Source organism: Notolepis coatsorum (assembly GCF_963971535.1).
Source record: "Notolepis coatsorum genome assembly, chromosome: 5".
NCBI classification, from domain to species: Eukaryota; Metazoa; Chordata; class Actinopteri; order Aulopiformes; family Paralepididae; genus Notolepis; species Notolepis coatsorum.
In genome coordinates, this window is record NC_140169.1 from 59,381,751 (window position 1) to 59,397,123 (window position 15,373).

The 15,373-nt window shown below is 47.1% G+C and overlaps 1 protein-coding gene across 2 annotated transcripts in view; it reads left to right on the forward strand.

The window, feature by feature from the left end:
- Positions 1–15,373, forward strand: part of LOC311228846 (26S proteasome complex subunit SEM1) — a 111,592-nt gene that overhangs the window by 86,385 nt on the left and 9,834 nt on the right. Inside the window, exons 1-2 of one of the 2 annotated variants that reach the window (XM_084314801.1) lie at positions 1,148–1,232; positions 3,118–3,279. In XM_084314801.1, coding sequence (XP_084170927.1) covers positions 3,204–3,279 — 76 coding nt within the window. In that variant the 5' untranslated portion in view covers positions 1,148–1,232; positions 3,118–3,203. Of the gene's footprint in view, positions 1–1,147; positions 1,233–3,117; positions 3,280–15,373 lie in introns of those variants that run through there. The other variant, XM_084314800.1, reaches the window with a different exon arrangement.

Consider the following 15,373-nt stretch of genomic DNA (forward strand, 5'->3'; position numbering starts at 1 on the left):
CCCCTCCAATGTACAGTAAATTACCAAGTATGGTTTTGTCAATATTCCAATGTACAGTTTTGCTTGTACAGTTGTACAGTGTCCCCCACCCACCCACCCCTCCTACCCAACCCAACTCCCCCCACCCACCCAACCACCTCCAATGTACAGTCCCCCCCCCCACCCACTCAACCCCACCCCACCTACCCAACCTCCTCCAATGTACAGTTTCTACGTCAAATGTATATATTCTCTTTTCTGGACTCTTTTTGTATCACAAACAGTACTGTATTTGCAAATCTGGTATGTCATAAATGTATAGATGTAGCAGTACTGTATCTGTATGTCGTGTATGTCATATATGTTATGATGAATTGAAAATGGGGGACCCTGATGTAAACAAGACGAAAGTATTTCTCTGGTCTGCAACTCTGCAGTTGCAGACAGTACAATACAATTGTATGTATTGAGCTGTACTGTACCCATTCTGCAATCTGTTAATAAAGTTTACAATCAATCAATCAAAGCGGTCCTAGTATGCTTCCTTGTGGAACACCACAGCTCACTGGGAGGGGGGGGATAGGGTACCGTTTACCTCCACCATCTGTTCTCTCCCCTCCAGGTAGGATTGCATCCAGGTCACTGATAGACCAAAACCAATTGCTTTTAGCTTGTCAATCAGAATGGAGTGATTGAGAGTGTCGAAGGCCTTTTGTAGGTCCAGCATGACCATGCCACAGTATTTGCCCGCGTCCACCTCTTGTTTTCATTCATTCATTCATTGTTTGATGTGGTCGTTCAAATAGAGAAGGCGTGTGTCAGTGGAGTGGGATGTTCTGAAGCCAGATTGGAATTAGAAGATTCGATTTTTTTCCTGTGAGGTACTTTTCGACCTGTTCGTATACTATTTTTTCCATGACTTTCGAGATGAGAAGAATAGAAACAGGGCGGTAGTTGGGGGGTAGGATTTGAATTTTATTTAATTTATTTTGTTTGTGTTTAGGTTTTATTTTTATTAGGTTTGTATATGGTGGTGATGTTAGGGTTGGGTATTTTGTTTGGTTTGTTCTTGGTTCGTTGGTTTTTCTTTATTGTTTTCTTGCCTTATCCGCTCCAGTTGCTGGGTTGTACAGTAGGTGGCGGTATGCGCCTTTCTGTAGTTGCGACCCGCCATTAACCCCATTGAAGAAGAAGAAGAAGAATTGTTGTGAATATTGCATGCGGAGTTAGTACGAGTGGTGGTTTACCATCAGGCAAGTAACCCTTTCTTTAGCTAACTAACGATATTACTACGAGTACGTACACTTATTTTATATAGTTCTATAGTAACGTTACATGTTCAGACGTACGTGTTATGTTTAACAGTTGGCTAGCCCCGTTTAGCACAAAGCAAGCAGTTGGCCAGCTGACACAGTTGGCTGTAGTCAGTGACGTTACCACTTAACGTTAGCGAGCAGGAAGCCAACGATCATAATATCAAGCAAAGCGTTGCGTACATGTATACAGCCTGTACAACAATAACAATAGCCCATATAGCGAGCTGAAAGGTCCCACTACTATCCTTCCTCATCATAACTATATGGCTGAACACAGCTCTTCTGTTCAATGTTGACACTCTGACGTCACGTCACGAGACCGCCGCCATCTTGGTATTGGGGGGAAACAAACGGATTTCTACTGATCCAAATGTATGCGTTGAGCTCCGTTTTTATTGCATGTTTTATCAAATTTTCGTAAGTTTCATAACCTTTTCATATAATTTGTTTTGAAAATATTGAGGTCAACATGGCATTTCACTATTTCGAAATCCTTTGCAGTCAGCCTGTGACTGCAACTTGTTCCTGTTTGCGGACGACTCAGCCCTGCTGGTCTCTGACAAGAACAAGTTACAGGTTGAAAAAACCCTCAGCTCGGAACTAGGCAACATCTGCATATGGCTCGCTGATAACAAACTATCATTACACATGGGCAAAACAGAGTCCATTCTCTTCGGTTCAAATAACAAACTCAGCAAGACCGACGGCTTCTCAGTTACAGTGGGTGACAATATTGTCACAAGGAAAGACGAAATTACCTACCTGGGTTCCATCCTAGAGGCAAATCTTTCCTGTGACAAAACGGCATCCAATGTAATAAAAAAAGTCAACCAACGAACTAGATTCTTGTACCGGATCTCCTCTCTGGTAAACAAGAATACCCTGAAGAAAGACTCTGGCAGGAGCACTCATTCAAGGGTACTACGACTATGCGTGCACCTCATGGTACCAAAGCACCTCAAAGGCGCTTAAAACAAAATTACAAACATCACAAAACAAACTGGTCAGACTACTACTTGACCTTACCCCCAGAACCCACCTCACCCCTGCCCACTTTGACTACCTAGGATGGCTTAGAGTAGACGACAGAGTACAGCAACTTGCAATGGGCCTGGTCTACAAGATACACTATACGACTAAGGTACCCATGTACATGTCAAAATACTTCCCAAAGGTCAGTGAATACCACAACCACTACACCAGAGGAAGCTCAACAAATCATGTTAAACCCAGATTCGGCTCAAACAAGGGACTAAATACGTTTAGCAATTATGCCACATCAATGTGGAACGCCCTACCCAAAGCTGTAAAGGAATGTGAATCCCTACCCACATTCAAAACCGCTCTTAAAGAGCACCTACGGGAGGCTGCAATTCGAAACTGGCCACCGTAAATGCCCAAAACCCCCACCACCTCCTAATAGACTGTCTCCTCCCCACCGCATGTATATATTCCCTCCCTGCCGTATGTATATTTCTCTCCCACCCACCCACCCCCTCCTAATGTACAGTCCCCTCCCCATCATATGTATATACTCTGTCAGGATCTAGGGGTAACAGTACTGTATATTTGAATACCGTTTATGTCACAAATGTATCGGTACTAAATACCTATATGTCCCTATGCCATAAATGTCATATATGTTGTGTATGTCATAAATGTCTATATGAATTGCCCCTGATGGAAACAAGACAAACGTCTTTCTCAGGTCTGCATCCCCTTAACAATTGTGTGTATTGAGCCGTACTGTATTGTACCCATTCTGCAATCTGTTAAATAAAGTTTTCATTCATTCATCATCCATGTTCTTCTCCCACACAAGCCTCGCGACAGCAGCGCGTCACAGCAGCAGCTCTCTGGTTGAAAGCAGCAGCACGACAACAAGACAGAGGCAGCAGCATCATCATCATGTCGACCGAGAAGAAAACCGTGGACATGGGATTATTAGAGGAGGACGACGAGTTTGAAGAGTTCCCAGCCGAGGGTAAATTATATGAATGTCGAATTACTTTTGTATTTAATGATTATTTCGACGGGCTATTATTACACAACGCTGCTAGGCACAACAAACAGTGACTCAGCTAAGTTAGCTAGCTAGCTCCGTCAGTTAGCCTGCAGAGCTAGCAGCAGTAGCATAGCAGAGCAGATACAGGTCTTTGACAGCAGATAGTTAGCAAGCCTTCTGTCAAACGTATCCTACAACATTAACACTTTGAGCGCCACGCCTGGTTTTCCGTTTTACCGGCTGAATGCCACCATCGGCGCCAATGTTAACGTTAATATCGCCTAATCTATGTTTTAAATTATGGCTATGTGTCTAATCTGCCCATCGCATTATCAAAGACTATTTTCCAGTCAGTGCTGTCAAGGCAGATTGTTTTTTTATCGCGTCGTTTCCGTTTCAGAGCAGTTAGAAAAGCCCCCGTTTTGATATAAAAAACAGCTCATTCTGGAGCATTCTATGAAAATCGTCTTTTAGTGGAATATTCCACAACGTTGATATTCGTCTGCCTTTTTATGAATCGTTTTCAAATAAACGCTAGATGATCAATATTATACGTGCACGCAAGCACATTACGGCCGCGCGCGGATAATCGCTCCGTTGATTTCCTCACGGAGTTTTACAGTGAAACCGAAAGAAGACATTTCACAAAACAGCTTATAACTTCATCAAACTTACTATGATTATCCTAACACTGATAACATAGAGTCCTTACCTGACATCAGATGGTATCCAACTGGTATATTCCAATTCCTGATCACCATTCGAAAAAATCGATACGTGTATGGATCCAACGCGATACTGTAGATCTCCATGATCAGCGGGGATCTGAGGTTCCAGAATGAACTGTGGTAACCCCGGCTGGATCAGTGAACTGAAAATGTGGAGTACCGGATTTTTTTCCCCATTCATTTTCATTGAGTCCATTCCAAAATCACTTATGTCATCTGGGAGAGGACAGGGGGCGCTTTTTTCCACAGTGATCGCCGGCGCCGCTCGGCTATACTCGGGTAGGCTCGGGTGATGCAATCATTTTTCAGATCGCTAAAAAAAAAAAAAAATCAGAGAAATCTCGTGAGTGGCTAGCAACCACCTATAAAAAAACCAGAGAAATCTCGTGAGTGGCACTCAAAGTGTTAACCTACTAGCTAGAAAGCAAGCTAACTAAACTTTAATAATTTTGTCCCACACCATTTCCCAAATCGTATTGTCTCAATGGAAACGTTGTCTTTTTGCACCCAAGTGTTATTAACGTTATAGCTGCATGTCTACTAGGGGTGGGACGATACATCGATCCAGATCGATATATCGATCTATTATCAATAATCAAATAGGATCGATGCAACGTAAAAAGATCGATTCATTGACAACATGGTTTGACTCCCAAGCATTAGCATCCTGGAGAAAAATAGAAGAAAACATAGTAGCCCCACAAAGACTGAAGGACATAGCATACACTAAACTACCAATCAAGCACTGTGAACGAAAATTTGGCCCCATAATTACTCATGCGATCCGGATATGGCGTGAATCACAAAAAAAAAATCCTAACCCACAAAAATGGCACAATCATACTCCCTTATTCAATAACAATGCACTCTTAATTGGAAAACGACCTATAAGATTCCCTATATGGGAAGAGCAAGGCATACACTCATTAGGGGATGTTTTTAACAAACAGGGTTTTTGTAGTGATAAAGAAATACGCAAAAAGTTTAATCTCACCAAGTCCACATGGCTTTTTCACAAACAGTTAGAGCTATGTTTGAAGTCTCACGGTGTTCCATTAGACAGACCAATTGAACACCACAGATACCACAAATTCTTCTACGCAAGAGAGACATTGAGAGGTTTTGTTTCAGAATTTTATCATCAATTACTAACGTCCTCGTATGAAACCCTCCAACTTGACTCTGTCTAGAGGAGGGATATACCAGACCTGGAAAATGACTTTGATTGGCAAGGAGCCTGGGCAAATGTCCGACTTACATCAAGGAACCCGGATCATCAACAAATCAATCTTAACTATATTCACAGGACATACTTGACTCCTATAAGACTGTGCCGAATGGGGCTTAAACAAGATTCCAAATGCACCCAATGTGCAAATGGGGACGAAGGGACATTTATGCACATGTATTGGGACTGCTCACCAGTTAAGGCATTCTGGAAAGATGTGACCCAACAAATATCAAAACTCGTATCTTGGAATATACCTGTACACCCCTCGGTATTATTATTGAATGATGTTTTTGAGTTTGCAGTGAATCCACAGCTAAAGAGATTGGTTTTATCGGGTATCACAGTAGCCAAAAAGCTGATCGCATCACGCTGGTTTCAACCGGAAAAAATGTGCCGTAAAGTTTGGTTTCTTACATATCTCGATGTAATTTACCATGAAATATCTACAGCAAGAATTCTGGGTCTCAATGAATCCAAAATGTCAATGTGGTTAGAAGTGGTGGAGAGAATAAAAGCTAGCTTATAATGGTAGTGTCTGGTTAGGTGCAAGGGATAGTGGAGGTACTTCTCAAGGTGGGGTCCGGGAGGGGGGGGTTCGAGCTGAGCATATGTGTGTAGGTTTTTTTAGATAACAGGTATTAAGGGTATATCTTATATAAGACAACTAACTAAAATGTGATCTCATTGGATGTGCCCTGACAATTAATGCTTGTATATCTTATCGTGTGTTGTCATGTTTGTTTATATGTTTGTTTAAAAAATAATAAAAAAATAAAATACAAAAAGAAAAAAAAGATCGATTCATATTGCGATACTCTTATTTTGAAAATCCCCTCGTGAGCATTTCCGCCCGGCCGGAACAACAAGCTCAGCGCAGCTCCGTGTGTAGACGTTAGCTTCAGAGTCCGCCTATTTTGCCCGAAATAAGTGCCTGTTGTTTTTTCCCCACAAGGGGTTAAATGCATCTAACATGCTTTCCATCCTCTCCATTCCTTTATGCCCAATATGTCGCGTTAAATACCGAAATGAACGTTGCGTTAGCGTGAGCTAACTATGCTAAGCACTGCAGCTAACCATGAGAGGATAGGAGAGAGGAGAGGGGACTTGGGAAAGAGCAAGGGTGGGGGCACTGGGCAGTCTACCTTTCTGTGCGGGACTGGGTTGCGTGAGGGGCTGTGTGTGTGTGTGTGTGTGTGTGTGTGTGTGTGTGTGTGTGTGTGTGTGTGTGTGTGTGTGTGTGTGTGTGTGTGTGTGTGTGTGTGTGTGTGTGTGTGTGTGTGTGTGTGTGTGTGTGTGTGTGTGTGTGTGTGTGTGTGTGTGTGTGTGTGTGTGTGTGTGTGTGTGTGTGTGTGTGTGTGTGTGTGTGTGTGTGTGTGTGTGTGTGTGTGTGTGTGTGTGTGTGTGTGTGTGTGTGTGTGTGTGTGTGTGTGTGTGTGTGTGTGTGTGTGTGTGTGTGTGTGTGTGTGTGTGTGTGTGTGTGTTACTGAGGATGGACAGATAATGTTGATATTTAAACTTTATGTATTCATGATCATCATGCAACATAAAACAATTGTAGGAAGTTTGGGAGAGGAAAGGGTTTTAGCTTGCGTGTTGTGAGTTCCAAAACATTTTACTTAAAGTTTAAAGCTCAATATATAAAAAGTTAACAGGAGGTATATTTGTATTAAAAACAATAGATTGTTTTTCATTTAAATGTCTGGAAGAGCTCAAAAATAAAAACATCAATTGATATTTCCGTAGCCTTTTTTTAGTTGATCTAAATGTGACTGATTGTGTTAAATGGGCACATAATATCGCCTCATATCGATCGCAGGCACCTGAATCGAATCGTATCGTATCGTATCGTGGCAGACTTTGTGATATCGGCAAATATCGTATCGTTGTCCAAAGAATCAATATCGTATCGTATCGTGATGAAACTGGTGATTCCAGTTTCTACACTGGAACCCTGCTGGCCTAGTAGTAGTGTAATAAATACGTGAGTTATACCAGTAGCAGGAGAAACTGCTATGTAGCAGGGAAACTGCTATTTATCCAAATGCCTGAAATAACCAACTGCACAACCGGGTTACAAGGAATACCAACTTTATTTCATCAAGGTTGTAACTGAGGGGTTCAATTCCCTGACTGTATTGAATAAGTATGGTATCATTAAACCACTACTGAGTTATGTACATTACTACTGGCCATACAGTACACAGGTATATGTGATGAACACCCACACAATAACACGGCTTAACAAGAAAGTACTGTTTATAATATTTATTAGAAGAGCATCAAGATTATCTTACATATTAAGATTGAGAGTTGCGCTTGTAAGGCGAAGAATGTGCATGAATAGGTCAAGAGCGTAAGTCCATGCGCATATTACGAAGGGGATAATTAATACCACCTGTAGCATAAGAATTATATAAGGCACACTCATAGGTCAGCTGGAGATACTAAGGGGTTCCCTCCGGTTGTAAGCCAGCAGGGGGGAGGAATGTTCGGATGCAAAAGTCTGGATCAACGAAGAATCAATAAGCTCCAGCTACGGGAGGCGGTACATATACTCCCCTTGATCGGCAGACAAAAAGCAGCAGCTATAATCCAAGTATGCGGGACAGCATGGATAAAAGCTAGCCAGCCTCTTCCTAGAGACGGGCTCGAGTGTTGCTCCTCGCGGGTAAATCCCACACAGCAGCGGGGTAGACGGTTCTCTGCTCCAGCAGCCACGGTACCAAAATCAATAAAATCCAGCCGGAAAAGGCTCTGCATTCACCGGTGTAGATTCTCCTGTGCACGGTACTTCACATTAACTAGGTCGAACTTGACGTTATTTCACTAAGCTCTGACACTTTTACTATACTATTCGCACGCGGTTCTAAGTGCTCTATTTAGACGCAAAGTTGCTCACTTCACTTGGTCGTTGACTCGTGGTGAAGGCTTTAACGTTTGAGGGTAACTAACTAAGATTACTGCTGTATCCACCTGCGCCGTATTTATACGTAAGGTGAATAATCTAGTGCCAACCTCAGTTCTGTCTCGTATTACTGCGCAAACCTGGGCATGTTGAGACATGTCTTAGCGGTGACTTTGAACTAGACATTGGGGGTATGGCCGTGGCGCCCAGGGGGTCGCTGTCCAATAGGAGAACGAATATTATGGTCTGGCCTGTACTAGGTAAAGGGATATTCCGTGTATATGTACAAAGAATATACAAGGGATATCAGACGATATACAAATACTATACAATATATCTCAAGTAATAAATATATATATATATTCGGTTTAATCTGACCCTTTGTAACAGCCGCCTCCTAATTAGTCCGCACCTAATTAGATAAGCAGAGACAGATTAACCGCACTGTCCATTACTCAATGTCCGTTGTGAGGAGTAGGGCAATTCACAAAGTCAGGGGGTCATGGTCGTCATTAAGAGAGTCGGGGAGCCTTGGCAACTCGATCAGCCTCGCCACGGGTCGGGTGTATGTCCGCCCCTGGACGAGCACTTCTGCCGCTCTGACCTTTCCGTCGGCACCAGTGATCACTTTGCTTACGCGGCCGGCCGGCCACGCAGCTCGGGGTAGTGACTGGTCTATGATCATGATGACTGTTTCCACTTTTAAGTTGTCCCCGTCCTTGACCCACTTCTGACGGGCTGGAAGGGATGGTAGGGGGGTTAGGAGGAAGCGGGCCTGAGACTGCTTTGATCTGTGCTTGGCTGTGCCTCCACCTCCTCCGTCTGTTTCTCTTGTTTGGTCTGTACCCCGTCTGAGGAGGGGCCGGTTCCGGCCGCCCCATCAAGGAGTCGCTTGGGGTGCTGGGTTCGAGGTCAGCTACGTCTGGAACGCAGCTGAGGGGGGTGGAGTTCCGAACTCCCTCTTGTGCCCACGGTTCTCTCACAGGCCTCTCGCCTAATGTCAATAGCCTCTCAACGGGCTGTACGAGAGAGTGGCCGGTGTCGCTCACCTTTGTGTGTAGGCAGCGTGTAGACGTAGGTTGACTGTCAAGTCCGTAGAGGGGGCCCTGGAGCGTCCACCCCAGTCGGGTCTGAACCGCGACTGGGCATCCTTTGGGTCCGATGTGGGCCGCCTCAATTGGGAGAATGAGGTCCGCGTGGTCGGAGCCGATGAGCAGGGTCGGTGTGGCGCCGTCGATAAGCGGTATAGGTAGTTGACGTAGGTGCACATACTTCGCCATCAGCTGTGGGATGGGGTAGGTGTACTGTGATAGGCCTATGTCAATTGTAGGAAGTTTGGGAGAGGAAAGGGTTTTAGCTTGCGTGTTGTGAGTTCCAAAACATTTTACTTAAAGTTTAAAGCTCAATATATAAAAAGTTAACAGGAGGTATATTTGTATTAAAAACAATAGATTGTTTTTCATTTAAATGTCTGGAAGAGCTCAAAAATAAAAACATCAATTGATATTTCCGTAGCCTTTTTTTAGTTGATCTAAATGTGACTGATTGTGTTAAATGGGCACATAATATCGCCTCATATCGATCGCAGGCACCTGAATCGAATCGTATCGTATCGTATCGTGGCAGACTTTGTGATATCGGCAAATATCGTATCGTTGTCCAAAGAATCAATATCGTATCGTATCGTGATGAAACTGGTGATTCCAGTTTCTACACTGGAACCCTGCTGGCCTAGTAGTAGTGTAATAAATACGTGAGTTATACCAGTAGCAGGAGAAACTGCTATGTAGCAGGGAAACTGCTATTTATCCAAATGCCTGAAATAACCAACTGCACAACCGGGTTACAAGGAATACCAACTTTATTTCATCAAGGTTGTAACTGAGGGGTTCAATTCCCTGACTGTATTGAATAAGTATGGTATCATTAAACCACTACTGAGTTATGTACATTACTACTGGCCATACAGTACACAGGTATATGTGATGAACACCCACACAATAACACGGCTTAACAAGAAAGTACTGTTTATAATATTTATTAGAAGAGCATCAAGATTATCTTACATATTAAGATTGAGAGTTGCGCTTGTAAGGCGAAGAATGTGCATGAATAGGTCAAGAGCGTAAGTCCATGCGCATATTACGAAGGGGATAATTAATACCACCTGTAGCATAAGAATTATATAAGGCACACTCATAGGTCAGCTGGAGATACTAAGGGGTTCCCTCCGGTTGTAAGCCAGCAGGGGGGAGGAATGTTCGGATGCAAAAGTCTGGATCAACGAAGAATCAATAAGCTCCAGCTACGGGAGGCGGTACATATACTCCCCTTGATCGGCAGACAAAAAGCAGCAGCTATAATCCAAGTATGCGGGACAGCATGGATAAAAGCTAGCCAGCCTCTTCCTAGAGACGGGCTCGAGTGTTGCTCCTCGCGGGTAAATCCCACACAGCAGCGGGGTAGACGGTTCTCTGCTCCAGCAGCCACGGTACCAAAATCAATAAAATCCAGCCGGAAAAGGCTCTGCATTCACCGGTGTAGATTCTCCTGTGCACGGTACTTCACATTAACTAGGTCGAACTTGACGTTATTTCACTAAGCTCTGACACTTTTACTATACTATTCGCACGCGGTTCTAAGTGCTCTATTTAGACGCAAAGTTGCTCACTTCACTTGGTCGTTGACTCGTGGTGAAGGCTTTAACGTTTGAGGGTAACTAACTAAGATTACTGCTGTATCCACCTGCGCCGTATTTATACGTAAGGTGAATAATCTAGTGCCAACCTCAGTTCTGTCTCGTATTACTGCGCAAACCTGGGCATGTTGAGACATGTCTTAGCGGTGACTTTGAACTAGACATTGGGGGTATGGCCGTGGCGCCCAGGGGGTCGCTGTCCAATAGGAGAACGAATATTATGGTCTGGCCTGTACTAGGTAAAGGGATATTCCGTGTATATGTACAAAGAATATACAAGGGATATCAGACGATATACAAATACTATACAATATATCTCAAGTAATAAATATATATATATATTCGGTTTAATCTGACCCTTTGTAACAGCCGCCTCCTAATTAGTCCGCACCTAATTAGATAAGCAGAGACAGATTAACCGCACTGTCCATTACTCAATGTCCGTTGTGAGGAGTAGGGCAATTCACAAAGTCAGGGGGTCATGGTCGTCATTAAGAGAGTCGGGGAGCCTTGGCAACTCGATCAGCCTCGCCACGGGTCGGGTGTATGTCCGCCCCTGGACGAGCACTTCTGCCGCTCTGACCTTTCCGTCGGCACCAGTGATCACTTTGCTTACGCGGCCGGCCGGCCACGCAGCTCGGGGTAGTGACTGGTCTATGATCATGATGACTGTTTCCACTTTTAAGTTGTCCCCGTCCTTGACCCACTTCTGACGGGCTGGAAGGGATGGTAGGGGGGTTAGGAGGAAGCGGGCCTGAGACTGCTTTGATCTGTGCTTGGCTGTGCCTCCACCTCCTCCGTCTGTTTCTCTTGTTTGGTCTGTACCCCGTCTGAGGAGGGGCCGGTTCCGGCCGCCCCATCAAGGAGTCGCTTGGGGTGCTGGGTTCGAGGTCAGCTACGTCTGGAACGCAGCTGAGGGGGGTGGAGTTCCGAACTCCCTCTTGTGCCCACGGTTCTCTCACAGGCCTCTCGCCTAATGTCAATAGCCTCTCAACGGGCTGTACGAGAGAGTGGCCGGTGTCGCTCACCTTTGTGTGTAGGCAGCGTGTAGACGTAGGTTGACTGTCAAGTCCGTAGAGGGGGCCCTGGAGCGTCCACCCCAGTCGGGTCTGAACCGCGACTGGGCATCCTTTGGGTCCGATGTGGGCCGCCTCAATTGGGAGAATGAGGTCCGCGTGGTCGGAGCCGATGAGCAGGGTCGGTATGGCGCCGTCGATAAGCGGTATAGGTAGTTGACGTAGGTGCACATACTTCGCCATCAGCTGTGGGATGGGGTAGGTGTACTGTGATAGGCCTATGTCGTGGCTGGTGAAGACGTTGGTAATACTATACTGCTTCTCTGGCTGGTCCACCGCTGCTATCTTGAAGGAGACATTTTTACCCTTTATGGTCTTCTGGTCTCTTCTGATGGTACGTATGGTCATTGTTCCTTTGGCACCCCGCAGACCCAGCTGGGCTGCGGCGGAAGCGAGGAGGAGAGTCTTTTCAGACCCATCGTCTAGGACGGCGTAAGTGTCCAGGACCTTGTCCTCGTAGCTCAGGAGCACTCTGACCACTTTGATGAGCACTCGGGGGGTCCCGCTATGCTGGTCAATGTGGAGCACTCCTGTTGGTCGGTTGCCTTGGATCTTCTGGTGGGCCCCGCACAGTGTTGCGCGGTAAGCGGCGCCCGCCTGGGCCGCCTCACGCCACTGGTCAACTTGGACGGGGTTCAGTGTCTTATATTCGGCGCACTGTGCCAGCCAGTGTCCGCCGTCGCAGTAGGTACAGTAGGGGGCGGTCTGGTGGATCTTCGGTACTGGTGCCACCGCCTCGGCCTGGTACATTACCGCGACGGGCCCACTTTGTTGTCCTGGCGGACGCCTGTTGATGTCATGCAGGACCTCCAAGTGGGCGCCACCGCACCTGCTGCACTTCTTCTTCAAACGGCACTCAGCTGCCATATGGCTGCGCGCGCAGCGGAAGCAGCGGCGGTGGTCTTTGATCCACTGACTCACCTCGTCCGTGGTCAGCTTCTTGAACTTGTCACATTGATACAGCCGATGTTCCCCTTCACAGTACTGGCATTCAATCTTCCACCCCTCTTTCGTCGAGGGGGTGTTGTGGTTCTTGTGCTGCGGTACTGATTCGGCTTGGTGCATAACGGTCACCGACCGGCGGTTATCATTTGATCCCCGAGGTCCATCTCTTGGGCTTGGTCCACTCCACACGAACGTGTCCAGTCGTAGGCTGCTGACCTCCCTGGCGAGGAAATCAGATAAGTCTAGGAGGGATGCCTCTGGGCCGTTGGGGTCACGGTGGTCTCTCTGCCGCCGAAAACGCTCTTGTCGGGCGGGAGGGAGCTTCTCTAATATCCTTTCTACATTAGAGTTAGCGTACAGTTCGTATATCCCTTTTTCCTTTTGGGACCCCAGCATCCCTACCAGGGACTGTACCTTGATAGAGAGGTCATCTAATGCTCTGTTGTCTCTGGCTGGGGGGAGACGGTCGATGTCTCTTATCTCTTGTATCACGTAGTCCCATATGCGTCCATAACGTTGGTCGAGGGCTACTAGAGCCGCGGTGTATGGGGTACTTGAGTTGGAATATGCCAGCGCTATATTATGCGCTCTGGGCACCTTCAGGTGCTTGAGGAGGATAGCATATTTGTACGTCTCATCGGGGACGTCGGACATCATAGTCTCTAAGCACATCCGTAGCTCCGTGTACTGTGCTCTGTCCTCGCGTGTAAAATCCGGGAACGTCTGTGTGCCAAGGTACGATGCCATGGATGGCTGGCACATCGGTGAGCGTTGGGGGAGAGGCCTCCTGGGCGAGTCTCCCCGTACGTGTCGTCGTGGGCTGGTACTTGGTGGGTACCAAGGCCCGGGTACCCAGGTGCTGTTCCTCGGGGCTGGCGGTGCGTCAAACTCACCCTTGAGTTGAGTCGGGGGTCTGTAACGCAGGGCCTCGGGGCTGACGTCGGGGCTGTACTGGGCCTCCTGGTCCAGAGTACGTTGCTGCTGGTCGGGGCTGTACTGGGCCTCCTGGTCCAGAGTACGTTGCTGCTGGTCGGCTTGACATTCCTCCTCTTCCTCTTCCTCTGCTAGGTCCTGGAGTCTTCTAGTCAGTCTCTCGGCGACGTAGGCCGGTTCTTCCCGGTTGCTGGGTCTCGTATGGACCGGCCGGGGAGGGGGTTCGGAGACGTGGACAGGATCCTCCTGTTGGCGGGGTCCCGGGTCGCTTGGTCGGGTAGGGGAATGTGCCCTAGACCCTTGTCGTGATGATCTCCGGGAGCTCCGTGCGGAGAGAGGGGGTGTCGCCATGGCGATCAATTGTTCTACCATCTGCGCCTGCAGCCGGTCGCGCTCTGCTTCGCGCTGGGCATGGGCGGCGTCGCGCTGTGCTTCGCGGTGGGCATTGGCGGCGTCACGCTGTGCATTGGCGCTGGCATGGGCGGCGTGGAGCTGTGCATTGGCGGCGTCGCGCTGTGCATTGGCGGCGGCGTGCTGCGCTTCGGCGCGGCCTCTTTCAATGTTCTCTTCCGTCTGAAGGCGTCTGGTCTCCAGTCTTATGCGGTCGTCTTCACTCCTTTGTTGCGCCTGGAAGCGCTCTCGCTCGGTTGCAGAATGTTCGCGTTCACTGAGGGCTTGCGCTTGGAGTTGCGCGTGAAGGCGCTCTTGTTTGTCTGCAGCTTGTTCGCGCTCGCTCGTCTGTTGCGCTTGAAGTCGATCGCGTTCACCCTGAAGTCGATCGCGTTCGGTGGAGGCTGCCAGGGTGGCGATGAATGCCTGCGCCAGCATCTTGTCCGCTTCGCTGGGGGAAGACACCGACGGAGGTGATCGGCTTCTGGCAGTGCTCGTTGGAGATCTGTTCTCTGGGCGCGCCTCGAGGTCCGTCTCCTGGGCGCTCTTCTCTTCTGGTAGTGGGTCGGGTTCTGTCCCTGGAGCGCTTTCTTTATCCTGGAGCTCTCCGGGGACCGTCCCGTTGACGTTGTCGGGGGGTAAAGTCATGTCATGTCCCTCCTGGTCCCCCCTGTGAGCTTGGTCAGTTACGTTAGAACCCACTAGGGTCTCTACTGGCAGGGTCGCCTGGTCGGTAGGGTTTGACATGCTTTGACTATCCGCCTCATTTATTTTATCCGTATTTACCGTCTGTATAAAGCTAGGTAGTAGACTGGCAGCGTAGTCCTCTAGGTAAGGAGGTGGCTGCCGTCTGCGCTGCGGGCGATCTAGCTTAGGAGAACCGTTTGTGGAGTGTTCACCGTTGGCCATGTCAATATTAATATTATATTAATATTACGCTAATTACCCTCCGGCTCGAAGGACCAATTTTAACTGAGGGGTACAATTCCCTGACTGTATTGAATAAGTATGGTATCATTAAACCACTACTGAGTTATGTACATTACTACTGGCCATACAGTACACAGGTATATGTGATGAACACCCACACAATAACACGGCTTAACAAGAAAGTACTGTTTATAATATTTATTAGAAGAGCATCAAGATTATCTTACATATTAAGAT